The sequence below is a fragment of the Syngnathus acus genome, chromosome 10 (assembly GCF_901709675.1).
Source record: "Syngnathus acus chromosome 10, fSynAcu1.2, whole genome shotgun sequence".
Lineage (NCBI taxonomy): Eukaryota > Metazoa > Chordata > Actinopteri > Syngnathiformes > Syngnathidae > Syngnathus > Syngnathus acus.
This window is the reverse complement of record NC_051095.1, coordinates 25,295,230-25,323,080: the sequence shown is the minus strand read 5'-3', so window position 1 is coordinate 25,323,080 and position 27,851 is coordinate 25,295,230. Positions and strand designations below refer to the sequence as shown.

Sequence of the window (27,851 nt, the reverse complement as noted above, 5' to 3'; positions counted from 1 at the left end):
TTACGTATGAATTGTTATAAATCAGGATATTGTTCTATATCGATCGTAGAGCACTATATCGTGATGTATCGTGAATGAATCACAGCAGGCTTAAAGATATCGTCAAATATCGTATCGTGTATCTTTGTATCGATATGATATCGTATCGTGACAAAACCCGCGATTTACACCCCTAATAAATAATAAATATGATGCGTGTGTATGTGCGTGTGTGTGTGTGCGTGCGTGTGTGCGTGCGTGGGTGCGCGTGTGCGTGCGTGTGTGTGTGTGTGTGTGTGTGTGTGTGTGTGTGTGTGTGTGTGTGTGTGTGTGTGTGTGTGAGTGTGAGAGAGAGAGAGAGAGAGAGAGAGAGAGAGAGAGAGAGAGAGAGAGAGAGAGAGACATATGTATATGTAGCTAAAGTATACATACTGTAAATATGTTTTTAGAACCATTTCATTGTTATGGCAACTGTTATGACGCAGCAAGGGATTACTGTATTCACACGAGCAGAACACACCACAAACGACCAGTCTGAGTTTAAGATGCCCCAGGAATAAGAGAGCATGACTGTTTTTCAACCAATTTTTCAGTGTTCTTAAAGGTGGTGTAAAACCTATAGTGGTGGGCAGTCTCTTTTAGTGGGCAAAATTTGGTCGTCGTTGAATGTTACAATATTACGGTTAGTATTTTATTTACTTATTTTACTTGTAAAAAGCTGTACTCCATTGATAAACACGGATGGTTTCTCGCCCTCTGCTGGCTGTAAAGGGAAAAATATACACTTTTATTTCCATCCATTCGTCCGTCCATCCATCATGCCATCATTCTATACCGCATATAGCCTGAAACGCAGTCGTACATATGTAATAATGTATTGCAGATGCTGTAAAAAAAAAATTTTTTTAATTTTTGCTCAAATAGAGATTATTTTAGTATGTTCTTTTTCTTCTAGCATTACAATTTAAAGATCTAAATTTACTAAGTATGTTCTACTAAAACCCAACAGCTCATCTTTCAGTAAATAAAGGTTCAATGGTTTTCCTTATCAGCTCTTCAGAGACAAAAAAGAAGAGTTCTCATGATTCATGTTTAAACATTTGCTAGGTAAAAGCAGTGAATTCAATAATTAGGTAGTGAAGGAAATGTTTCGTTTTCTTGAACGAAAGGAAACTGCCGTTCAAAACCATTAAATGGCCCCAAAATGAGCGCGTTCACAAAAACGTCCACGGAGCAACAATGCGCTACATTCAGTTCACGTTCGTCCCAAATATGAACGAGTTCATGAACTTTCGTTCATTGAACGCGTTAAGGTACAACACTGCCCGTTAAATATTGCATGGGTCTCCACTCTCATACGAGGCGTCGTGGTTATGTTGAGCACGCACGTCTCAGAACGGAAGCCCCAAATAATTGTTTGGCCTCGATTATATGTATTTTGAGATCGTCTGGAGCCAAAATCGTAATCATGATTAAAATTCGATTAATTGAGCAGCCCTAGGCAGAGAGACAGATAGAGAAAGCGAGAGAATCACAGAGAGAGCGAGAGCGAGAGAGAGAGAGAGAGAGAGAGAGAGAGAGAGAGAGAGAGAGAGAGAGAGAGAGAGAGAGAGAGAGAGAGAGAGAAATAGCCAGCCAGTCAGACGCCAAGGAGCCTCAGGCTCCATGTTCAATGTTTGCGTGACCGCTCCACACGCTGCTCTTCCCCAGTGGGCTTCTGCCTCCGTGAACTTCTCGAATATTTGGACTCAACACAGTGGAGCTACTAGCGGATTTGTTGTCTGTGAGCAACCACAGGGGAAATAAGGTTACACCTGGACCCGGAACCTCGTTTAGGAACACCCGAGTGCTGGATGGAGGAGCTCAGTCCATTTCAACCCCACCGTGACCTGCCACTGATGAAACTGTCACAAGAGGTTTGCATGGGGCTTTAAACACGTATCTCTCATGACAGCTTCTCTGGATGCTGTTTTCTTTCGTTTGTAACATCCGAGTAGTTTTGTTAAGGTAATTACATCCTTTTGAAGTGTTTCTGCACGGTTTTGCTTTCGGATCAGCAGCTGCAGCTTGACTGTTGCTTCTGTGTGCGTGCCTGCGCGCGCTTGTGTGTGTGTGTGTGTGTGTGTGTGTGTGTGTGTGTGTGTGTGCGTGCGCGCGCGCGCGCAACAGTGTGGGTTATTCAGAGTGCTGCTATGCAGACTGGCTGGAGCCACAGTCAGACAGTCACGGCTTCACTGTAGCTTGAGTGCGTATGCGTGTTCGCCCGGACTGCTTTCCCAGAGAGAAACAAAAAGAGCGGGCGCCACACACACACTGAGGAGAAACCTATCTCTCTTTCGGAGGGAACGACTTGTGCCGAATCGCATATGTTCCACAGCTTTGAGTACGAGTGTGGCTTGTTCAGGATGCTGCTATGCAGACAGAGTGGAGCCACACGAAACCTGCTGGTAAAGTTCAAGTAACACATGACAGTGCAGCCGCTGTCAGCGCAGCGGTTCGTGTTGCTTTGGCACGTTTACGTGAGTTAAACAAATCGCAGTATTGTTTAGATTTGATTGTTTTCTTTTTTGCATTTGTTTTTATTTGGATTGGGTGATTACTGGAATAAAAAATATGAAGGACCCCCATCCACTTACCAATAACTGGATCAAATCCCCCTGCAAAGAACCGGTGATTATCCCCATGCAAGGCTCTCACAAGAAGTTCAAAAGAAAGTCTCGCGAGCCTAAAAAACTTTTGAGTGGCTTTGAACCTGACGGAATGAAAACATACACGGTGGATCCATCGGAAGGGGACTTCCTGGAGGACCCACACCTGGACCCTTGTAATGTCAACAGGTTGGCTCCACACCACAAACACCTCATGGTGTCACATGAGACCAGCGCCACAAGGGTCCTATCCGGAGTACCGGGTGTCATGGTAGCGCCGCCGCAGAGCGGCGCTCTCGACATGAGAATCGGGAGCACCATGGCTTCTAAACTGCCTCAGTTATCCACCTCTCCCTTCGTCAGTCCAGAGATCATCCATTGGCCCACAGCCATATCTCAGCCTCTCTCAAACAGATTCAGATCAGGCCCCCGCTCTAACTTCCCTGTAACGACATCGTCCAGCAACATTCGCAGCCTTTCGCCCAACCACCAGACCTTCTCCATGGACCCGTCAATGTCAGGTCAAACTACAACTCGGCCCATGTCTCAAACGTCTCTGGGCTCCCAAGGGCATGAAAACGGAGGGCATCAGGCTCACTCTCCCAAGGTACAGTGAAAATGTTGAATGTCTAGTGGCAGCACACTTGAGAAATTATGCTAGTTTTGACCAGATTGATAAACAGTATCTGAAGTGAAACTTGCTCATCCCCTGCTGGTAGGAGTCTCCGAGGAAGCGAATCGGCAGCAACGATGGAACCGGACGTCTTCCGGAGGTCAAAGCCATCCAGCAGACAAGGAGGCTCCTAGCTAATGCCCGTGAGAGAACCCGTGTCCACACCATCAGTGCTGCTTTTGAAGCCCTAAGGAAACAGGTGAAATTGACAGCATGCAATGGAAGCACACAAACATATTCTTTTAAAAAAAAACAAAATTGTGAATTTTTACATCAGAAAACAAGTGCTCTGTTAAACTGTATGTTCATCATGATTGGAACGGAGATAATCCAAGTTTTTTTTCCTGAGCATTAAAATGAATGTCCATGACACAGAAGCAATGCTGGGAAAAGAGCAGCCATTTAAAAACAGTTGAACTACATTCAAGTAGATATACGTACTTGATTGCTCAGTTATGGACAAGGTGGAGCATGTTTAATTTGTGTTTACTGTTTAGTGACACTAAATGATCAGAATTTGGTGGCTTTGAGATATAATTAGCAGAATCAAAAAGCTTTGCGCATGCCCGGTTGTGCTTAAATCTCTGGCTTCTCTGGTTACACCTGGGAAGGAGTCACAAGAAAAAGATGAGGCGCTTGCCAGTTTCTGGGAAAAATAATCACTTAAGAGGAGTGAATGGATGACCATTTTGCAGACAAAGGACGACAGACGAGAAAGTTAAAAAAAAAAAAAGACTCTCTGAGGACGGACGGAAGTAGGTTTTGATTTGTCCATGTAATCGTCACTGACCCGTTCAAGTTCCGACTCACTTAGTATCAGTCCGTCACTGACAGACACCCATTTAACTGACAGAAACACTCCCAGCCTGTCTGGTGTGTCCATTCACCTGGGATGCCGAATGGACTGTGGCGTGGCGCGCCTCGGTCAAGTTTGATCGCAGGTGTTCACTTGCTATCCCTCAAGTACTGCCAACTACGGGACCATCAAGAAGCACAGTGCTGCTCATGAATTTGAAGCGCTTTTGAAATAGGACGATGACAGAAGGGTGCCCAGGTCGCGAACAAATGACGGAGCGATAAAATTGGGTAAATACTTATTGAATACAGCATTGACGTATGTTGACCACACTGTGACACATTTTGCATGAGATTAGCCCGCCTCAGGCTCGGTGGCGCACTGGGTAGCACGTCCGCCTCACAGTTAGGAGGGTGTGGGTTCGATTCCACCTCCGGCCCTCCCTGTGTGGAGTTTGCATGTTCTCCCCGGGCCCGCGTGGGTTTTCTCCGGGCACTCCGGTTTCCCCCCACATCCCAAAAACATGCTTGGTAGGCCGATTGAGCACTCCAAATTGTCCCTAGGTGTGAGTGCGAGTGCGAATGGTTGTTTGTCTCTGTGTGCCCTGCGATTGGCTGGCAACCGGTTCAGGGTGTCCCCCACCTACTGCCCGATGACAGCTGGGATAGGCTCCGGCACGCCCGCGACCCCCGTGGGGACTAAGCGGTACAGAAAATGGATGGATGGATTAGCCCGCCTCAACAGGCTGATTTCATAAGAAATTGATATAGAGAGGCATTGCACTGACCATGGAAGTACAGATTTGGATAAAGGTAATACATCTTGCAAACATTAAATTAATTGCTAGCTTTTATTTTATGATGAGATCAGCTACATTCAAATTTTGACAGATTTGGTGGGGGCTTTTGATATTTGTGTGCTTTGTGTCATGTTGATCAGAAAGGTAAGGTAGACAAGCTATTCTCCACTTTAGCAATCTTGTTAGTCTTGAATCACTTATTCCATTTCTCTGGTGACATTTAATTGCAGGTGCCTTGCTACTCCTACGGGCAGAAGCTATCCAAGTTGGCTATATTACGGATAGCATGCAACTACATCCTGTCTCTGGCTCAATTGGCCGAGCTGGACTACAGTCCTGACCATGGCAGTCAAAGCTTCTCTCAGTGTGTGGAGCAGTGCACTAGGACCTTGCAGGCTGAGGGTCGGAGCAAGAAGAGGAAGGTGAGACTTCATTTTCATAGGTTTTTGGAGTCTCACATCCCCAAAATTAAATGGTGGCCAGACTCACGTGATACAATTTAATAGGCACGGGCTCATGATGAGAGCATCATCGCTTATATTGCAAATTATTTTGTTCAGACAAGTAGAAAGTAGAATTTTTAGGTGTTACCTGTTGCTGACAGTTTCGACCGAGTCTCCTGTCTTCCTCTGCGCTGTCTGAGGAAGACTGACGCGGAAGTCAGATTTGATTGAAGTTTGTCCTTAATGACTTGAGGGTGTGAATCGCTTCGATATTACGCACGCACGCACACACACACACGCACACACACACACACACATACACACACACGCACACACACTGAGTGTGTGGCTATGAAGAAGACTGGAGACTCGGTCAAAACTGTCAGCAGCAGATTACACCTAAAAATTCTACTTTCTACTTGTCTGAACAAACGAATTTGCAATATACTATTACGAAGACATGATGAATCTCATCGAAAGCATCATCTTTTTGTTGCTGAATGTAATGTAAGTGGTCTATTAATCAATGACACAAATGGAGTGAAGTTTACAACATTTATTATGAACACATTAAGGGGAAGTGACCAAAAACAAAAGGATGGAATGAACATAAAAAAGGTTAGTCCGCCTTTACAGCCCTAAGCGTGGACTCACCAAACAACAAAACCATAACTAAAAAAGGACAGCGAGCAGCGGTACACGAGAACAACTGTAAAGACTAAAACACGTGTCACTAAACAGTTAAAACCACGTTTTAATATAACTCTACTGCATACCTGAGGGGTTGCACACCCACACCCAGTCACTCACACACCAAGCCTCGACCACCAATCGACAAAAAAACATATTTACCACAGATAAAAAATACTGAAATACAACAACAATAGTAATCTAGATTTGCTCCACACACGTGGGCCCAGCGATCTCCCTGGCCACCCACAGGAAGCTGGCACTTCGCGTCAACTTGGGACTTCCTATTTATACAGCAAATACTCTGTCCCAGAGCGCCCTCCTGTGCTCCCACCAGCCACATAACGGTAAAGTCATCTCTCTGCATTCATCCATTAGAAAAAGTCTGATTATTTTAGAAGATTAGAATCAAGTTCAATCAAAATATTAATCGTTTATAAGACAAAAACCTTTACTCACTGGCCGAATCTCGGCCCGTGTGAGTTTGTGCTCCTGCCTGCTCCCTTCCTGTCTAGGTTGCGGAATTCCAATGCTTGTGCTGACTCATTCTTCCTTGATTACCACTTGCAATTCACTCTGAATAGCAACCTATTGACTGCCGTCTCGCATTTTTTTCCTTATACTTAGACCGGGTCCGCTGCAATCAAATGTCCATCACCTCTCTTGATTAGTCCGTTGTATCAGATTTTTCTTAGAGTATGGTGGGATGATAACGCCATTGACACACACATGAAGCCTCAATTTCATTAAACTGTACTGTTTGGTTCAGTTACTTCATTGTTGGTTTCTATTGAAAGAATCCCACTTATCAGCACACTTTTATCGTACAGTAGGCTTCTCTTGCGTTGCACGACAGACATTTAACTATTATCAGAGAACTGTCACTTCTGTGTTCATGGAATGTAAGAGCAAAACAGGAAGAAAAACATCCTTGGATTACATCACTTTTAAAGGTACTTTTTACTTAGCTGACAATTTGCTGTGGAAACGCACCCCTGTTCTGTGATGAACAGAAATTAATTGAGCTTTTTGGTAGGAACACCGTTTACCACTACACGGTAGCTATTCACCGCATCACGGTTTTACTCATATTGACGCTTTTCCATAAAGTGAATAAGAAAATAGCCTTTTGGTTACCTCAAGGCTTTCACACAGGCCCCTAGAGAGGTTTCCTGGAGAGGTCCCTTATTTCAAGTGGCTACAATGGAGCTTCTCTCGACCATTTTCAAACTCTATGGGCCCATGTGACCAATTCAATGATGCTTCACGAGGCAGGCTCTTTCGAGACTGAAGTTATTGTCATAGACAAGGCTCTTCTCAGTTGGTGCCGCCGTCACGCTCTCAAATGCTGCGGTTTCTGATTACAGATCAAGAGGAGGTTGTGAGAATTAATGTCGGCTTTTCGAAAACAGAACTTGCTGGTCCAACTGTAACAGTGTTTGCTAAAGATCCTCTGCTACCTTTGAGATCAATGACACTGCATCAGTCCAATTAAAAGTATCAAGTAATTTGTCAACAAGCATCAGACATGATAAAAGAATGTCATTATTTACTGTGTATTTACTGTGAAGTAGTTCCAGTACTTAAGGGTTAACTGTGAAATTAACAATCCTACATACGTGGCTAACCAGGTCTGTGGCGATAAGGTTCTTGGCCAGTACAATCAGTGTACACCTGTCCCGTGTTATTCGCTGATTAGTGTGTGTACGTATATAGACGACGTTCGCCGGTCAGCCCTCGCCGTTTCGTCTGCTTTGACACACGTAGTTTGCCTGATCCGCCTTGTAGTGGCAACATTTCTTTCATGGGTTTCATTAGTTAAACCACTTCATCATGAGGGCATCTTAAGGTTTTCCGACTCGTATCCTTATTCAATGCATTTCCGTCACGACTTGCATACTTGTGTACTGACAGACCAGTTAAGTTTCCTTTTGTTTTCTTTCAATCTTGAACGCCTTCGTTTTGTTAATTCTTGTTTACGATCGCCTTGCGCTGCTCATTGTGCACGTACCCACCATGGGCCCTTGTATGTGCATCGTAGTTGGCGTACGTGGCTGCTTCCGACCAAGGTTTCCTCGAATTTATGATTTCTGCGTTTCAGGATCGTTCGTCGAACGATCGTTTGCGTATGTCACACAACTTGAGTTTTGATCGAATGAACTTTTGTTCATTGAACGCGTTCAGGTACAACACTCCCTGCTAAATATGGTCTAGCAGAGCCTCACCAGCCTCCCATGACCGCACGTCCTTGGCCTGGACCCTGTTTGCCCCAACTTTCTGCATGTCCTTGACCACCAGCTTGCTTCGCCCCTGTCTACACCACAACGCATGTCGCAGGCTCGCTGATCAGCTCGTCAATCGCCTCATGCACCTGCTGTGCTAGGGTTCCAGCCTCCCTTTTCCCATTCTCTAAATAAAGAGTCCATGTTGCACATGGTTGTTCTACCTTGTTCAAGACAGGCTGGCTGCCGCGCTTCCTGTGCTTGTCCGCAGTGACGCACATTGCTCAGAGGGACATCCCACGCTATCAGCATGTATTTAAACGTCGTTCTCCCGTCACTTAAAAACCCGCCAAGTAGCGCCTCCGCGATTGGTGAAGCACGAAGTGGCGAGGGATTTCTGTATGATATTACTTTACATATTTTGCACTTCATTTGTACATCCTTTATTTCCTTCCTTGGTCTGGGACCTATCGGAGATTGATTGTGTTTGCACATTCTGGACCACAGTCATGTTTTTTTTTCAATTCATTAAAGGAAAAAATAATTAAAGCATTTGTGAGTGAAAACCAATGAGAAAATGCCAGTATGCCGGAGAGTAACAGCTCTCAGCAACCTTTTTTTTAATTGTGGGAGGCAAAGAACTATGAACTTAGTTCATAAATTTTCAATTATGAACTATGAACTGAACTAGTTCATTTTAAAAGTTGTGAACTGAACTTTGAACTAGTTCATGTAGGAAATGAACTTTTCCAACACTGACTTTAACTATACTGAGATTCCAGTCATACCTTTACTGAAATCAATTGATCAAAAAGGAACTAATGTAGCATCAAGCCTCATATTTTACTCCCCATGAAAACTGACTGAGGGCTTTCCCCCTGCTAGCAGACTGTCTGTCTGTCCGTACATGCCAGTGTGTGCGCGCAAGCACATGTGTGTGCGTTCTCAAAGTCCCAGACACCAGATGTTTAGAGTGGAAGGGAAGTGGAGCTGGCGCCATGAAGGGCAGAGGGCAGTGAAAAGGCACGCGAACTGAAACCACACACACACACATACACGCACACGTGCACACACACACGTGCACACACACACACACACACACACACACACACACACACACACACACACACACACACACACACACACACACACTTGGCACATTCCCCAGCAGCCTTTCCAACACATTCCCCCACTCTGCCTCTCCAAGCCATCTGCTCCAGCATACTTTGAAACAAGGAGAGGAAAAACACAGTCATCATCAGTTTGTCAGATAGCAGCAGCTGGTGGAAAGACAGCAAGAGACCAGAGGGGGGGCCAGAGGAAAAAGAAGTGTGTGTGTGTGTGCATGTGTGTTTGTGTGATGAGGAGTTGAGTGAGTGTCTGGCAAGAATTAAATGTTTTTTTTTTCTCAGAGACACTAAGTCTGAATACACAGCTTGCAGGAAAAACACATTTTTGTTTCTTTTTGGTATGATGCCATCATTGACTCGAGGAATTTGTACAGCTTGCAGTAGTATATACTGAAGATTTTATATCGTTTCTACGTGAGTGTGCGTGTGTTTGTGTGGTGTGTGTGTGTGTGCGTGCGTGTGTGCGCGTGCGTGTGTGCGTGTGTGTGTTTCTTTTCATCTCATAAAAAGCAGCAGGAACATCACAGGTCCCCTCAGGTCAATTATGTGCCTGCGTACCTTAGTTTAATGGCCACTTAACTGTTTTCTGTCCAAAAACCTTTTCTGCTCAACATCAAGCATGCAACAATAAATCACAAGCATCTTGTTAACAACAGGAATAATTAAGCAGGAGAAACTTTAATGATATTTTTCTGAATGCAACGGAGTCAGAATTTTCTGGTGACCACCTTTTATCCAAAAATAATACTGGACCAGAGAAGTTTGCTAGAACACTAGAGGATGTGACGTTCATTTCAAGGTGGGAAAAGTGGTTTTAGGTCATTAAAACCATTATTGTCATCAGTAGCTACATAGTCTTTGTCAGTTTTCTTTTGAACTTGTTAAAAATCCAGGCGAACATCTGACGAATGTTTTGAGGAACACTAGCGACCTTGAATAACCCACACGAGCACACATCATTCGCTGCCTTCGAAAACACTCGCAATTGTTCACCGCTCATTGGGATAGTTTAAAGTCTATAGGACATTGGTCCCCTTAACAGTTTTCACAAATAACGTGATATTGACTGAGACCAACTCCAAATAATGAATTACCGCAAATAATTGAACTCACCAAAAGTGGTTATAAATGCCTACTTTAACAGTGTAAATCAGAAACACCACAATCGATGTGGCCCAAAGTCTTTAAACTTTAAAGACTTTAAGGTTTAAAGGCATTTTGAAACATTGCTTTACATTCAAAAGGACGGTGAACGACATGTTTGCAACCACTTCCTGACATCAGCTCTATTGTTTTTTGCTGTTGCTATCTATTATGTGCATGCAGGATTTAGTCTTTGCACTTTGTGAATGAAGGGGTAGATGCTAAGCTAAAGGCTGTAGCTGTCGACCACAAGCACGCAAGACTCAGCTTTCGAGTATAAGCTGCGCGCACAAATTCAGGTGATGAAGAGAAACTGCTCAAGTGATGATGACGCGCTGGTGTTAAAGACCATTTACGGCTTTTCATTGCTGTCTTCTTGGCTTGGTGCTTGTGTGTAGAAATGAGCGTGGCTTATTTGTTTCAAACGTTTTGACTCATTCACTGGTGTTATCTCAACAGGTTGGAAGAATTTCCGAGGATATTTGAAGAAGAGAAACTAATGCAGACTGTAAGAGGCACAATTTCATTGCTATGTTAAGACAGCCATCTACAGCATCAACAGGGCAGTTTAAGTCTTGTATTAGGGGGTAACAAAGGCTTGAGATTAATATTTTGAAATAATTTTTGTTGAAGTAACAAATGCTCTAAATGTAACAAATAAAATGACTACCGTGTTTTCAGTTACGTGAAATATTTTGCCGTCATTATTTGTATAACTTGCGTGTATGTTCTGGTAGCTAGTGATGAACATGCTGGTAAACAATTTTTATTCTATGGAAATTTTATTTACAACATTATTTTAGATTACTGTACTTAAGAGAACAGTGTCAGCATAAAATGTTTTGTATATATGAAAAAAAGATTGACAATGTTTACATTTAGGGATGGGAATTGAGAACCGCTTCTTGTCTTGAGAACCGCTTCCCACGTTACCAATTCCTTGGAATTGTTTACTATTTTTCTCAACAATTCTCTTCGCGATTCCAGTCAGCACAAATGACTTCCCTACGCACGTTACACATGCGCGTAGTGACATAAGCAGCCAGAAACCATGACGGCTCCTGTGAGGCAGAAGCGCTCCAAAGTTTAGTTACATTTCACCAAGAAAGACAAGAATAGAGTTCAATTTCAACAAAGGGAGGAAATACCTCTAATATGCAAAATCATTTGCATATTGCATTTAAACACAAACTAACACTACTTTTCGTGGTAGCTCTATTTCTATAATTGTAAAATCTGTCATGCAAATCGCGTTTCATGTTTTATTTTAGATGACGACAAGAGACGCCGTCTCACTGCTTCAGACGCCAGCAGTACTGTACCTCGAGCTTATTCGTTCACGGAGGCAGGTAGGACTGAAGAACGCCATTGTGCAGTGACGAAGCTTGTAGTTAAAGGCTTGCACCAATTTGCAGCTATAGAAGCCCCTGATTTTCAGTGGGTGATGATTTTCTATTGTCGGAGAATGTTTGCATTCTTCCTCTTAATAGAATATTTCACAAAGCAATATTTAAAACAAAATGATCATAATCGTTTGTGCTTTTTTTTTTCCCAAATGAGAATCGATAAGAGAATCGATAAAGAATTGAATCGTTAAACGGAATCGAGAATGGAATCGGTATCAGAAAAATCGTATTAATTCCCATCCTTATTTACATCAGAATACACTTTGTACATGATTGTTCATTTTTCCCGTTTTAATGCACTACTAAAAGAAAACATCCTGGTTCCTAATGCAAATTCCAAAGTAAATGTGAATTTTTAAATCACAATCTATCCTCACAAGAAAAAGCAGTATTTTACAGTATAAGAAAATAATAAATATATGTGTAATACAAATGTTTGTTTCCATGTAAATTATTGTCTACAGTATTAGTGTTCTTCCACTAAAATTGATTTTCAAACCTAATTGCAGTGGTGTCTATACTATGGCCTGGGGGTCATTTGGGGCCTGCCAGCTATTTTTCAATGGCGTGCGGCATATACTAAAATTGACATTTGACACCCACTTTTCTCATTTCTTCCCAAAAGGGGAGAGGGAATGAGATAGGTGGGCATAAAAAAATTAGATGTCATTACTATTCATAAAGTGGTTCACAGCTTTTAAAGGTATGCAAAGAGACAAATCAACTATTTAAAACTAAAACACAATTTCTTTTCAAAATAAAAGTGAATAACGAAATCTCCGATATTCTATTGTGTCAAGGTCTGATTTTCGACCATTCTGGTGGTTCTCAGAAAATATTCTCAGAAAGTATGGTCCATTAGTGTGACATGAGAGGCCAAAAATACATTTTACATTACCGTAATTTTCGGACTATAAGTCGCGGTTTTTTTCATAGTTTGGGTGGGGGGGCGACTTATACTCAGGAGCGACTTATATGTGTTTTTTTTTTTTCAAAAAATTTCAAAAAAAAAAATTCAAAAAAAAAAAAATGAAACCGCGATAAACGAACCGCAATGTAGCAAGGGATTACTGTAATTTGAATTTCAAGTGACGACAGCAGCGCGAAACCATCTGCGTCACTCCAATTCATTAAATCCATCAATCGTCCTTTGTCAACAATGCGTGCGCGCCGCTGACGGCTTTTGCACTTAAAAATATTCCACAGGCCCATATAACGATATATAAATTATATATCAAATAACTATTATATAAGCAATAATGTTATCAAACCATCTGTGCACTCTAAATCATTAAATCCATCGATCAAATTCCTCGTCCTTTGTCAACATCGCCGCGCGTGCGCCCTGACGCCAGCCTCGTCGTTATTCCACAGATTTACTATATAACTATATTGTAGCGTTAACAAAGTTCAAGGAAAGACGTGGGTTTGGTAAACGGCTCTTTATTTAACAAAACAAACTTACAGGCGTGTGGCGGCGTGGACGTCCAGCCACGAAAGGGGACGAGAGCTCCATACGATAGGACCGGGCGTGCGTAGAAGCCATGACCGAGATCCACGCACCGTCCTCGGACAGCCACCCGGCTGAGCGCCGGCCCTCGACTTCCATCCACGGAGCTGAAAGGCAGCTCGGTAGAGTAGGACCGGGCGTGCGTAAAAGCATTGTCCGAGCACCATCCACCGTCCCTGGACAGCCACCCGGCCGAGCGCCGGCGCCCGACTTCAATCCACGAAAGTGAAAGAAAGCTGGACGAGTGACGCGCGACGTCGCGCTGCTGACGTCAGCAGCGCGACGCGACGTCGCGGTCGCGCGTCAGCAGCGCGACGGTTGTTTACATAAAGGACAAAGATCGACTCGTCCAGCTTTCTTTCACTTTCGTGGATTGAAGTCGGGCGCCGGCGCTCGGCCGGGTGGCTGTCCAGGGACGGTGGATGGTGCTCGGACAATGCTTTTACGCACGCCCGGTCCTACTCTACCGAGCTGCCTTTCAGCTCCGTGGATGGAAGTCGAGGGCCGGCGCTCAGCCGGGTGGCTGTCCGAGGACGGTGCGTGGATCTCGGTCATGGCTTCTACGCACGCCCGGTCCTATCGTATGGAGCTCTCGTCCCCTTTCGTGGCTGGACGTCCACGCCGCCACACGCCTGTAAGTTTGTTTTGTTAAATAAAGAGCCGTTTACCAAACCCACGTCTTTCCTTGAACTTTGTTAACGCTACAATATAGTTATATAGTAAATCTGTGGAATAACGACGAGGCTGGCGTCAGGGCGCACGCGCGGCGATGTTGACAAAGGACGAGGAATTTGATCGATGGATTTAATGATTTAGAGTGCACAGATGGTTTGATAACATTATTGCTTATATAATAGTTATTTGATATATAATTTATATATCGTTATATGGGCCTGTGGAATATTTTTAAGTGCAAGAGCCGTCAGCGGCGCGCACGCATTGTTGACAAAGGACGATTGATGGATTTAATGAATTGGAGTGACGCAGATGGTTTTATTAACGTGTTATTTATGTAATAGTTTTTTGAATAACTCTGAATTTTACGTCAGGGCCGTTCTCAGCTCTTAGTTTGTGTTTATGTCACGTTAGCATAGCTATCGTTTAGCCTGTTGTTGCTCGTTCATGACTGTTCTTGGTGTTGGATTTTGTCGAATAAATTGCCCCCCAAAATGCGACTTATACTCCGGAGCGACTTATATATGTTTTTTTTCACTTTTTTGGGCATTTTATGGCTGGTGCGACTTATACTCCGGTGCGACTTATAGTCCGAAAATTACGGTACATACATTACAAAACCAGGTCAAAATGACACGATTTAAAATCAAACCTTCCTGCAGAGACTTCTGAATAATTAATGATATTTCAATCAGCCCTTTGTTGGAAAGAGATTGTTGAATGTTGTGGTCTACTCCATTCCATCATGTTTGAGCGCTTAGTACCTCAACTAAATAAATAATACTACTAACTAGAATTAGCTATTTCTGTTGAAATTGCATGTGAAGGCAAAGAAGCTGAATAAATACTTGGGGAATGCTACAGAATGATGTTTAAAGTTGGAACGGGTTGAATTAGTTGAAAAATGTAGAAATTAGAAGGGAAAACGAAATTTTGGAAAATTTGGCGTGAATTTCAAAATTGAAAACGTGGAATTTTTGGTGAGTGGGAAGTTGTGGAATATCTAGGCAAAAGATGAACATTTGAAAGTTGGAACGGGTCGAATCGGTCAAAAACTATAGAAATTAGAAGTCAAATTTTGTCAAATTTGGCGCAAAATTCAGAATTGGAAATTTTGAATTTTTGGTAAGTGGGGAGTTAAGGAATAATTAGGCAAAAGATGAACAGTTTAAAGTTGGAATGGGTTGAATCAGTTGGAAAATGTAGAAATTAGAAGTGAAAAATGAAATTTTGCGCAAATTTTAAACGCGAAAATGTGAAATTCTTTAACTTGGCAATTTTGGGAATGTTGAAAATCTTCGCCAATGTGATTTGAATGTGCTGAATGATGTGAATTTCAAACTGGAAAGACGTAAATGTGAAACTAATTAAGAATGAATGGGGAAAATGTTGCCGTAAATTTGCGAATTTTGCGAAAACTGACAATTTTTGGAATGCAAGCAGTCATTTATATTTGGAATACGTGAATATTTGGAATACATCAAAAGTGGAATGGAGTGAATCGGATGAATTATGTGGAAGGAGTAGCGCAACCAGTCAGAGACTAAGAGCCACATTTTTTACTGTGTTACCGCAAAGAGCCACGTCATACACATTAGCACACATGAACTAACCCCCCCCGGGCTGCTCGGTTTTAAATGGGCCACGTTTAGCTGTGCATTTTTTCCCTCCCATTTTGAGAGCGAAATTGACACTAATTGTTTCCTTGAATGGATGCCCCTCCTACTTTGCGGGATTTCACCTCATGTGCATGCGCGTTTGACGAAAATACCATATTGAACTCAAGCGAAGCGAACACGCAGCGTTTGACGAAAATACCATATTGAACTCAAGCGAAGCGAACACGCACAAAAAAACAAAACAAAAAAACCCACAAATGTCGATATGAATGTAAAGGAGCCGCATGAAACCAGGCAAAGAGCCGCATGCGGGTTGGCCAACCCTGGAGTAGCGTGTCAAAAAAGTGAGGAGAATAAAATAGAAGAAGAACGTGACTGGTGTGGTTATTCTACACCATTCACTGTGAAGGCCTTCACACTAAAATAGTGAATGGTGTAGAATAACACAAGGCCTTCACACTAATAATGGGTAACGGTAAAATTAAAAGCTGAAATGAGACAAGGCTGTTGCTCCTGTAGATTACCGTATTTTCCGCCCTGAAAGGCGCACCTAAAAACCTAAAAATTTCTCAAAAGCCGACAGTGCGCCTTATAGGCCAGTGCGCCTTATATATGGATCAATTGATGAATTTGTTGATCCATACTGGTTGTACACAGTGCTCTGCCAAAATGTTTCAGTACGTTTTAGTACGACTAGTAAATTACAAGGTCGCATCGCTTCCCAACATTACGGCAACTGGAGTCAGGGGGCGTCACCGAATAGCTGTTGTACCCGCGAGGCTATTTCATTTAAAAATAGGCTGCTCTGTTAATGTTTCGAGTAAATCTACGGATCGATATGGAAGGGAAACATAGGTAAGTAGTACCAATGCGTTAGATCGAACTTTAGTCAGTTCCGATCATTTTATAGGAGATCGTTTGAGAAACGCGATTGTTTACACTTTGCTGAGGCTCATGGGAGATTGCGAGCTGAGGCTTGTGAGACTTTGCGGATGGCTAATGCTATTGCGATAGCTGCTATACGTACCAGGCTATTTCATGTCAAAATAGGCTGCTCTGTTAATGTTTCGAGTAAATCTACGGATCGATATGGAAGGGAAACATAGGTAAGTAGTACCAATGCGTTAGATCGAACTTTAGTCAGTTCCGATCATTTTATAGGAGATCGTTTGAGAAACGCGATTGTTTACACTTTGCTGAGGCTCATGGGAGATTGCGAGCTGAGGCTCGTGGGACTTTGCGGATGGCTAATGCTATTGCGATAGCTGCTATACGTACCAGGCTATTTCATGTCAAAATAGGCTGCTCTGTTAATGTTTCGAGTAAATCTACGGATCGATATGGAAGGGAAACATAGGTAAGTAGTACCAATGCGTTAGATCGAACTTTAGTCAGTTCTGATCATTTTATAGGAGATCGTTTGAGAAACGCGATTGTTTACACTTTGCTGAGGCTCATGGGAGATTGCGAGCTGAGGCTCGTGAGACTTTGCGGATGGCTAATGCTATTGCGATAGCTGCTATACGTACCAGGCTATTTCATGTCAAAATAGGCTGCTCTGTTAATGTTTCGAGTAAATCTACGGATCGATATGGAAGGGAAACATAGGTAAGTAGTACCAATGCGTTAGATCGAACTTTAGTCACTTCTGATCATTTTATAGGAGATCGTTTGAGAAACGCGATTGTTTACACTTTGCTGAGGCTCATGGGAGATTGCGAGCTGAGGCTCGTGAGACTTTGCGGATGGCTAATGCTATTGCGATAGCTGCTATACGTACCAGGCTATTTCATGTCAAAATAGGCTGCTCTGTTAATGTTTCGAGTAAATCTACGGATCGATATGGAAGGGAAACATAGGTAAGTAGTACCGATGCGTTAGATCGAACTTTAGTCAGTTCTGATCATTTTATAGGAGATCGTTTGAGAAACGCGATTGTTTACAGAGGGCTCGTTGGTTATTGGCTAGTGGATGCATACCGCAACCCTAGTCAACCTCAGTTTGATGCAGTATAGCTTCTATTTTATGCGCCTTATAATCCGGTGCGCCTTATATATGGACAAAGTTTTAAAATGGGCCGTTCATTGAAGGTGCGCCTTATAACCCGGTGCGCCTTTTAGGGCGGAAAATACGGTACATAAAAAGCACTGATCTGTTCCAGATATATTGTAAGACGCTGACTTGTACGTACCTGCTTTCAGAATTTCCACCTGCAGAAATGCACAAGACAAAGTCTAAACCTCCATCCATCTATCCATCCATCTTCTGCTTCTCCGGGGTTGGGTCGTGGGGCAGCAGCTTTACGGGGGACTCCCAGACTTCCCTCTCCCCAGCCACTTCAGCCAGCTCAACCCGGGGGATCCCAAGGCGTTCCCAGGCCAGCTGAGAGACATAGTCTCTCCAGCGCATTCTGGGTCGTCCACGGGGTCTCCTGCCGGTGGGACATGCCCGGGACACCTCCCCAGGGAGGCGTAAAGGAGGCAACCTAATGAGATGCCCGAGCCACCTCATCTGGCTCCTCTCAACATGGAGGAGCAGCGGCTCTACTCCGAGTGTCTCCCGGATAATCGAGCTTCTCACCCTATCTCTAAGGGAGAGCCCGGACACCCTGCGGAGAAAACAAATTTCGGCCGCTTGTATCCGGGATCGTGTTCTTTCGGTCACAACCCATAGCTCGTGACCATAGGTGAGGGTAGGAGCATAGATCGACCGGTAAATTGAGAGCTTTGCCTTTGGCTCAGCTCTCTCTTCACCACGATGGACCGGTACAGAGTCCGCATTACAGCCGACGCTGCATTGATCCGCCTGTCGATCTCACGCTCCATCCTGCCCTCGCTCATGAACGAGACCCCAAGATACTTGAACTCCTCCACTTGGGGCAGGATCTCATCCCCGATCCGGAGAGGGCATTCCACCCTTTTCGGACCGAGGACCATGGACTCAGATTTGGAGGTGCTGACCCTCATCTCGACCACTTCACACTCGACTGCGAACCGCTCAAGTGAGAGCTGGAGATCACGGCTTGAAGAAGCCAACAGCACCATGTCGTCTGCAAAAACCAGAGATGCAATGCTGAGGTCCCCAAACCGGACACCCTCAACGCCTCGGCTGCGCCAAGAAATTCTGTCCAGAAAAGTTACGAACAAAATCGGTGACAAAGGGCAGCCTTGGCGGAGTCAACCCTCACTGAGATCGAATCCGACTTACTGCCGGAAATGCGGACTCTGGCATCGATGATACAGGGACCAAACCGCCTTTATCAGTTGGTTCGGCACCCCGTACTCCCGAAGCACCCTCCACAGAATTTCCCGAGGGACACGGTCGAACGCCTTCTCCAAGTCCACAAAACACATGTGGACTGGTTGAGCGAACTCCCATGCACCCTCGAGGATCCTGCCGAGGGTATGTAGCTGGTCCACTGTTCCACCCCAGTCTGCCAATCCAGAGGCACTGTCCCCGATGTCCACGCAATGCTGTAGAGGCGTGTCAACCAGGACAGCCCCACAACATCCAGAGCCTTTATGAACTCCGGGCAGATCTCATCCACCCCCGGGGCCTTGCCTCCGAGGAGTTTTTTTAACTACCTCAGTGACTTTGACCCCAGAGATTGGAGAGTCCACCCCAAAGTCTCCAGGCCCCCTCTTCCACAATGGAAGGCGTGTCGGTGGAATTGAGGAGGTCTTCGAAGAATTCTCCCCACCGACTCACGACGTCCCGAGTCGAGGTCAGCAGCACGCCATTTCCACTGTAAACAGTGTTGATGGTGCACTGCTTCCCCTTCCTGAGATGCCGGATGGTGGACCAGAATTTCCTCTAAGCCGTCCGGAAGCCATTCTCCATGGCCTCGCCAAACTCCTCCCACGCCCGGGTTTTTGCATCAGCAACCGTCGAAGCCGTCAGTTGCCTCCGGAGTCCCACAGGCCAGAACGGCCCGATAGGACTCCTTTTTCAGCTTGACGGCATCCCTTACCACCGGTGTCCACCAGCGGGTTCGGGGGTTGCCGCCACGACAGGCACCGACCACCTTACAGTCACAGCTCGGGTCGGCTGCCTCAACAATGGAGGCACGGAACATGGTCCACTCGGTCTCAATGGCATGACTCCCACCTCCAGGACATGGGAAAAGCTCTGCTGGAGGTGGGAGTTGAAGCTCTTCCTGAAAGGGGATTCTGCCAGACATTCCGAGCAGACCCTCACAGTACGTTTGGGTCTGCCAGGTCGGATTGGCATCTTCCCCCACCATCGGGAGCTCCCCGCCCCCATGGCCATGGGGCTTGCTCTGGGGGGGGTTAGGGTTAGATTCTAAAGATTCAGTTCACCAAAAAGAACTGGAATGCACATTGCTACCTGGGCGGGTCTGTGCTATGGCTGTATGGTTGCCAGGTTTCTTTGGGCTTCTTGTTTAGAAAACTACCGTTTTTTTCCATGTATAATACGCCCCCATGTATAATACGCACCCTAACAATGGCATGTTGATGCTGGAAAAAAGCCTGTACCCATGTATAATACGCACCTGTCAAACGCGCACTTTATTAAAGTGGCACCGGCTCCCCTGTAACGGGTTCAATAAGCCGGGGGTGAAGGGACTCGTCCGTAGCTGACCACCCGAGTTAAATTAATTCTACCAGAATCAATCTAATTTCTTTTACGACGCCAATCCTTTTTAAGTCATCCGACGCGCGAGCCGAGTAACTCTATTCGAGGCGAGTCGTCAATATGACCGCGCCGTAATGATGGCTCCCTTCGGTTGTTTGATGCTGGTATTACGTTACGGATATTGTTTAGATGTCTTTGATAAGACCTCAAGGATTCGTTGGTCTAGCGCACCCTCTAGCGCTAGTTTTGTCGAAATAACTTTTGATATGGCCTCGCTCTACTTGGTTTGAGGAAGTAACAAGCTTACTTCCTATTTCTCCGAAGAAAGTCCCATTTGCGGAAGTATGTCAATGATAGTGTGTGAGAATGGATTTAATGCATTAAATCACTAATTTTAACATGATATATTTAAACACTTAGCCGTGAGAGTGCTTCCACCAATTCGATTGTTTCCAACAAAATAATATTTTACTTAATACGATTGAAAATGATTTAATCGGATTATTATTATCTTGCAATTTATTTTGAAGGCAAATTAGTCCCTCAAAATCATTCAAAGTAGCCTCTGACGCGGCCCGAAAAAACAGGAACGGGCTCGTGCCCGAAGGACATTTACTGATTATAGCTCTAACACTAATCCGAAAAGTCGAATTTGAAAACCTTCCTTATTGTTATTTATTATGGTACGTTTGCATACCATAATAATCTCCTATTTATAAACTGAGTTATCAACCCAACCTCAAACAATTAATTGCATACAAATTAGCGCACCACGAATTAAATGAGTATATAAAACACATTTATTGAAGAAGCATGAAATAGAATTACAAATCTCAATCCTCCAAAAACTGAACAATCCCACTCACTGATACACTTGCAAATAAAATCATTCAATCCCGGAGCACTTTTGATTGCAAAACAAAAATCAGAAAAGAGGGAAAAGGTAGCTACCAATTGGGTGTTATTTTCTTTTTGGTGGAAATAAAGTCGAGTGATCAGTTCGATTTTATTTCTAAAATCCAATTCGGAAACTAGTTAGGCCCCGTGAGGACAGACTACCCGATGACTGTCTCCTCCGCTTGCGTACATACAGAAGAAGTCTCCCCTCACCTAGTTTCTCATGCAAAGTTGTCCAGTCCAATTCTTTGAGTAAATCCAAGTTAATCCAGGCCAGCGATCTTGCGTCTCACACAAGGCTCTTGAAGGCTGTAGAAAAAGTCTTGAAACTCGTACGGGCTTCTTCACGTATGAACGCGGTCCGGGAGAGAGCCCCGCAGATGTCCAAGGTGACCTTTTTATAGACCTCTCTGGCCCTCCCCCCTTTTTTCTATACTGTCCTCTATAATGTCCAGCTTCCCACGCTCATAGGCTATGAGTCACAACCTTGCGGTTTGAGCAGGTGTCCGCTGGCCTCTATACTGTCCAGTTTCCCACGCTCATAAGTTATGAGTCATAACCTTGCGGTTTGAGCAGCTGGTTCCACCCCACTCCCTTTCCACCAAAAATCTGTAGAAACCCCGGCAAGCACCTTATTTCCTCTTTTCTTCACTTCTCCTTTCATAAAACCGATATTTCAAAGTTACACTTTTTACTCAACCATTTAAATCAGAAATCAAAGCCCTTGATTTTATGTTTTAACCTTTTTCTTAACACACCACTCGTGGTGGGCTTCTTTTCCTAATTGTGTGATAATATTGCTTGTTGCTGTTACAGAATATATTTCAGCCAAGCAAAGAAAAATAAAAAGAAGAAAAAATAAAATAAAAATAAAAACTTATTTGTTCTTTCCTTTCCAACAATTTTTAACACACCCCTATTCTTATATGGGTGGGCAGCTTAGTCTAATTCTGTGATAATATTGCTTTAAGCGGTTACAGAATATATTTTAGCCAAGCAAGTAAAATAAAAATACAAATAAAAACCATTTTTGTGCTTCCATGTGTGTCCCATAATCCGACCCCTCTTTCTCTTTGGTCTCCTGCACCGGTTTGGCTCCATCTTTTGGAGAATTTTGGAATTTCAGCTTTGCCAATTCATTCAATTTTCCCCCACTTAATTTTGCACCATCTGCTGTCAAAATTTGGAATGTCAGCCCCGCCAATTTATTACTGGGAGCAATCCATACTCACTTTATGCACCATTTGTTTCCCCCCCCCACTCCATGTTACATGACACACCCAATGTTTTTTTTTTTTTTTTTCTTCTTTTTTTTTTTTTTTTTTAAAAGTCCCAATGATCGTCACACACGCAGGGAGGCAATGGGTCCCATTTTTATAGTCTTTGGTATGGTCTTAACTAGGCTGGATGTATTTTTTTTGTTGGCGTTGATTTCTCCGACTGCCCATAAAGGCACCACCGCGATCAGATGAAAAGAGAGGAAAGTGACGTGCGGACATGTGAAAAAGGCGGCTCTGTATGGGAGAGACGTTGAAGAGGAATAAAAACACCCTTGGAAACCAAAACTTGCCCCTCGTCGTGACTCGGAGCCGCAACAAATGTTTCGGATTTGTGTAGGGTACATTGTGACAGCAAACGAGCAGGTGATCGAGCAAGCGTCTGATACGAGAGCATTGCGTTCGTATGGAGCGTTTGAAGTGAACAGCAGAGACGAAAGGAAAAAGGCAAAGTGTTGTGAAATAAAATATTAACTGTAATACGCATTTTGTTATTTGCTGATTGTATTAAACTATCACATTCATTGTCAGTCAAGAAGAGAAGAGGACTATTATCCCTTCTTTGACGAAATGACCAGAGCACAGTACAAACACACTATTGTTCTTTCGGTATTTATTCAACCCACATTCTTTCACAACATGACAAGAAGAGAACAATACATAAATCAATACTCGTACCAGTACCATGATTTTCTAAAAAAAATAAATAAAAATTAAATAAAAAAAAAAAAAATTTTTTTTTAAATTGTACCCATGTATAATGCGCACCCCAGATTTTAGGACAATAAATTAGTTAAATTTTGCGGATTATACACGGAAAAAAACGGTACTTGTAAATGTTGTCAGGGTAAGTTCAGGTTTTCGTTTGCTCATTCCAAAAGTGCAGCCGCTATTTTGGACTTTTTCGACTCCCAAAGACATGACAGATCAGGAGCTTGCTCCTTTATTTTACTTGACACAGCGGACAACTCTGAGCACTTCTCACATTTACAGAATTGGGAGAGAGATATCAATGTTGCAACACATAGAGAAGTCAATCACAGTCATGATTAAATGAAATAAAAATGCAAAACATGTTCGAAATCTGAGCAGAGTTGAAGACGTGCAATGACATCATGCTACGAACACTCCAATTGGACAAACTACATGACACCTATTGAAAATAGAGTCCATTATAATCGTTTATCTTTTCCATTTGCTCCTTCAATTCAACGCAAACATTTGTCTCCACATGGTAAATAGAATCACAACTTAATGAACTTTCAAGTGAGCTTCAAAACTTTATAGTTAAAGATCCTCATTACAAGTTAACTTTAACAACTACAGTATGGTTGCAAATTTAGCATTCTTCTTTTAAAGCTAGGGTTAAGGTTTCAAATTGCAGTTAGGTTTTAAACTAGAGTTAGAGTTTAAGTGTTAGGGTTGTTGGTTAAGTGATATCGTATGGTTTCAAACTGTGGTCAGCGTTTCAACCTAGGTTGAAACGCTGACCATAATTTGAAACCATAACGGTCTGAAACCCTAACCGTTAAGGGTTTCAAAGTTGGGTTTTAAACTAGAGTTTGTGTTTCAAAGTAGGGTTTTAAAGTAGAGTTTGTGTTTTTGTGTAATAGGGTTTAAAAACTGTGATTAAGGGTTTAAACTAGGGTTAGGGTTTCAAAGTAGGGATAAGCTATTAGGGGTTAGAGTCATTGGTTAAGTGTCGGGTTTCAAACTGAAGTGAAGTAAACTAGGGTTAGGGTTTCAAAGTAGGTTTTGAAACCAGGATTTGGGTTCTGTAGTAGGGTTTAAAACTAGGGTCATGAGTTCAAACTAGGGTTAGGGTTTCAAATTAGGGTTAGAACTGGGTTAGGGTTTAGGTGTTAGGGATATTGGTTCAGTGTCATAGTATGATTTCAAACGAAAGTCAACTTTTCTACCTAGGGTTAAGATTTCAATGTAGGGTGTCAAACTAAGGTTTGGGGTTTGTAGTAGGGTTTAAAACTAGCCTTAAGGCTTTAAACTAGGGTTGGGGTCTCAAAGTTGGGTTTTAAATTAAAGTTCGGGTTTCAAACTAGGGTTAGGGTTAAGGGTTTGAGTTATTGGTAGGGGTTAGGTTTCTTGTTAGAAGTTAGTGCTTGAAGTACAGAAATCATTATTAATTAAATGAATTTCAGATTATAAAATGGTCCTGAAAAGCAAATTAAATCAATATTGTATTGGAAAAAAGTGTTTTCTGTATGCACAAAAAGGTGTCCCAAAACCGTACCAGAAACCGTGGCGCAAAAACTAACATACAGACCGTTCTGTGGGTTATCTGTAATGTTGCACCCCTATAAAAGACCATCCTTGGCTTGTGGTGTCCCTGCTTTCTCAGCTCGTCCTGGCTAATGCCGATGATGTGGCGGTTCTGCAGAAGCTCCTTAGCGTGCCGACAGATGGACCTCAGGTCGTTAGACATGAGCAGCGGGGCAGCCGTGATGGCCCACAGAGCCATCTGAGACTCCTGCTGGTCCCGACCCAAGCCCAAGTTTCCAATCATCAGTTAGAAACCATAGACCAGGCATGTCCAAAGTCCGGCCCTCGGGTCAAATGCAGCCCATGACCAAATTTACGCTGGCCCGCAGCCTCAGTCATAAAATCAATATGTGGCCCACCAACACTGTCGCCCACAGTATAATATACAGAGTACAAAAACCTATTTTATATTTCACCAGAAGATAGCAGTAGACCTGCTCTCGCCGCAGGAACGTTGACCGTCATCACCCTCGGGGCGTGATCATTTCAAGCTTATTTCGAGAATGGCGACTGTAAATAAAAAGTGTAAAGTTGACAGCGAGGGCTGCCGCTTTCAGGAGAAGTGGAAATTGGAGTACAGTAATCGGATACCCGCGATAGGTGAAAATCCACCCTCTCATTTTTAACATACATAAATTTTTGTGTATCAATAAACGTATACCGTTTTTTTCCATGTATAATGCGCCCCCATGTATAATACGCACCCTAAAAATGGCATGTCAATGCTGGAAAAAAGCCTGTACCCATGTATAATACGCACCCAAATTTTGACTTTTTTTTTTTTTTTTTTAAGTCCCAATGATCGTCACACACGCATCTGGGTGTGGTGAAATTTGTCCTCTGCATTTGACCCATCCCCGTGTGATTTTGATCCATCCCCTGGGGGAGAGGGGAGCAGTGAGTAGCAGCGGCGCCGCGCTCGGGAATCATTTGGTGATCTAACCCCCCAATTCCAACCCTTAATGCTGAGTGCCAAGCAGGGAGGCAATGGGTCCCATTTTTATAGTCTTTGGTATGGTCTTAACTAGGCTGGATGTATTTTTTTTGTTGGCATTGATTTCTCCGACTGCCCATAAAGGCACCACCGCGATCAGTTAGGTTAAAATGAAAAGAGAGGAAAGTGACGTGCGGACATGTGAAAAAGGCGGCTCTGTATGGGAGAGAAGTTGAAGAGGAATAAAAACACCCTTGGAAACCAAAACTTGCCCCTCGTCGTGACTCGGAGCCGGAACAAATGTTTCGGATTTGTGTAGGGTACATTGTGACAGCAAACGAGCAGGTGATCGAGCAAGCGTCTGATACGAGAGCATTGCGTTCGTATGGAGCGTGTTTGAAGTGAACAGTAGAGACGAAAGGAACAAGGCAAAGTGTTGTGAAATAAAATATTACCTGTAATACGCATTTTGTTATTTGCTGATTGTATGTATTAAACTATCACATTCATTGTCAGTCAAGAAGAGAAGAGGACTATTCGCATCGGATCCATAGTGCGCATGCGCAGTGATACTGCCTCCGTATGACGTCCAGTCCGCAATGGAGATTAAAAAACAAACAATATTTGACAATAACACAGGTTTCTGTTCCTGTCTTTGGTAATGTCCCCCTGTCTTTTTGTTCCACGTCTTTGTCGGTCAGTCCTGTTGTTGGTTTTGTTAGAGAGTTATGTTAGTTTACCAAGTCTGTGTTTTGAGTTCCTCCAATGAACCCTGGTTCAAGCTGCACTTGGTCGCCCTCTTCCTTTCCACACTCCATCCGTGACAAGATTTTCTTCAAAAATTGTTGTACCATGATTTTCTTAAAAAAAATATATATATATATATATATTAAAAAAACAATAATTAAAAAAAAAATTGTACCCATGTATAATGCGCACCCCGGATTTTAGGACAATAAATTAGTTAATTTTGCGCATTATACATGGAAAAAAACGGTATTAAACCATATACTAAGTGCATATGTTATCATTAGAACATTAGATAATAGTTTCAAACATGTAAATACTATATTAATAGTATAAATGACATACGGAAAATAATGTATAAATAATATAAATATAAATATGATACGTGTGTGTGTCTGTGTGTGTGTGTGTGCGCGTGCGTGCGTGTGTGTAACATATGGACAAACGGGATTCGGTTGAAGTTGGGAAATTGTGTAAAATGTAAATAAAAACAAAATACAATGATTTGTAAATCCTTTTCAACCTATATTCAATTGAATACACTACAAAGACAACATATTTAATGCTCAAACTCGTAAACTTCTTTTATTTTCCAAATAATAATTAACTTTCATGGCTGCAACACGTGCAGTAGAAGTTGGGAAAGGGCATGTTTAAGACTTCGTTACATCACCTTTTCTTTTAATAACACTCAATACACGTTTTGGAAGAGAGACTAATTCTCTTATCTTCTCATGTGGAATTTTTTCCCATTCTTGCTTGATGAACCGCTTCAGTTGTTCAACAGTCCGGGGTCTTCCCTGTCGTACTTTACGCTTCATAATGCGCCGCACATTTTCAATGGGAGACAGGTCTGGACTGCAAGCGGGCCAGGGGAGAACCTGGACTCTTTTACTTCGAAGCCACGCTGTTGTAACACGTGCAGAATATGGCTTGACATTATCTTGCTGAAATAAGCAGCAGCGTCCATGAAAAAGACGTCGCTTGGATGGCAGCATATGTTGCTCCAAAATCTGTATGTACTTTATAGCATTTATGTTGCCTTCACAGAAATGTAAGTCACCCATGCCATGGGAACTAATGCACAGATGCTGGCTTTTGGACTTTGCGTTGACAACAGTCCGGATGGTCCGCTTCCTCTGGTCCGGAGGACACGACGTCTGATGAGTCCACTTTTCAAAAACAATTTGAAAAGTGGACTCATCAGACCACAAAACACTTTGCCATTGTGCATCAGTCCATTTTATATGAGCTCGGGCCCAGAGAACCCGGCGGCGTTTCTGGATGTTGTTCATAAACGGCTAGTGACGAACTGTATTTACTGACAGTGGTTTTCTGAAGTTTTCCTGAGCCCATTTGGTGATATCCTTTACACCACAGGTGTCAAACC

The 27,851-nt window shown here is 43.2% G+C and overlaps 1 protein-coding gene across 1 annotated transcript; it reads left to right on the top strand.

Annotated features, from left to right (window-relative positions):
• Positions 1 to 1,589: 1,589 nt before the first annotated feature.
• Positions 1,590 to 12,432, top strand: atoh8 (atonal bHLH transcription factor 8). The gene is made up of 4 exons (XM_037262873.1): positions 1,590 to 3,234; positions 3,347 to 3,499; positions 5,126 to 5,317; positions 10,983 to 12,432. The coding sequence occupies exons 1-4, from the start codon at positions 2,593 to 2,595 to the stop codon at positions 11,007 to 11,009; spliced, it is 1,014 nt and encodes a 337-aa protein (XP_037118768.1). The 5' UTR covers positions 1,590 to 2,592; the 3' UTR covers positions 11,010 to 12,432.
• The last annotated feature ends 15,419 nt before the right edge of the window (positions 12,433 to 27,851 follow it).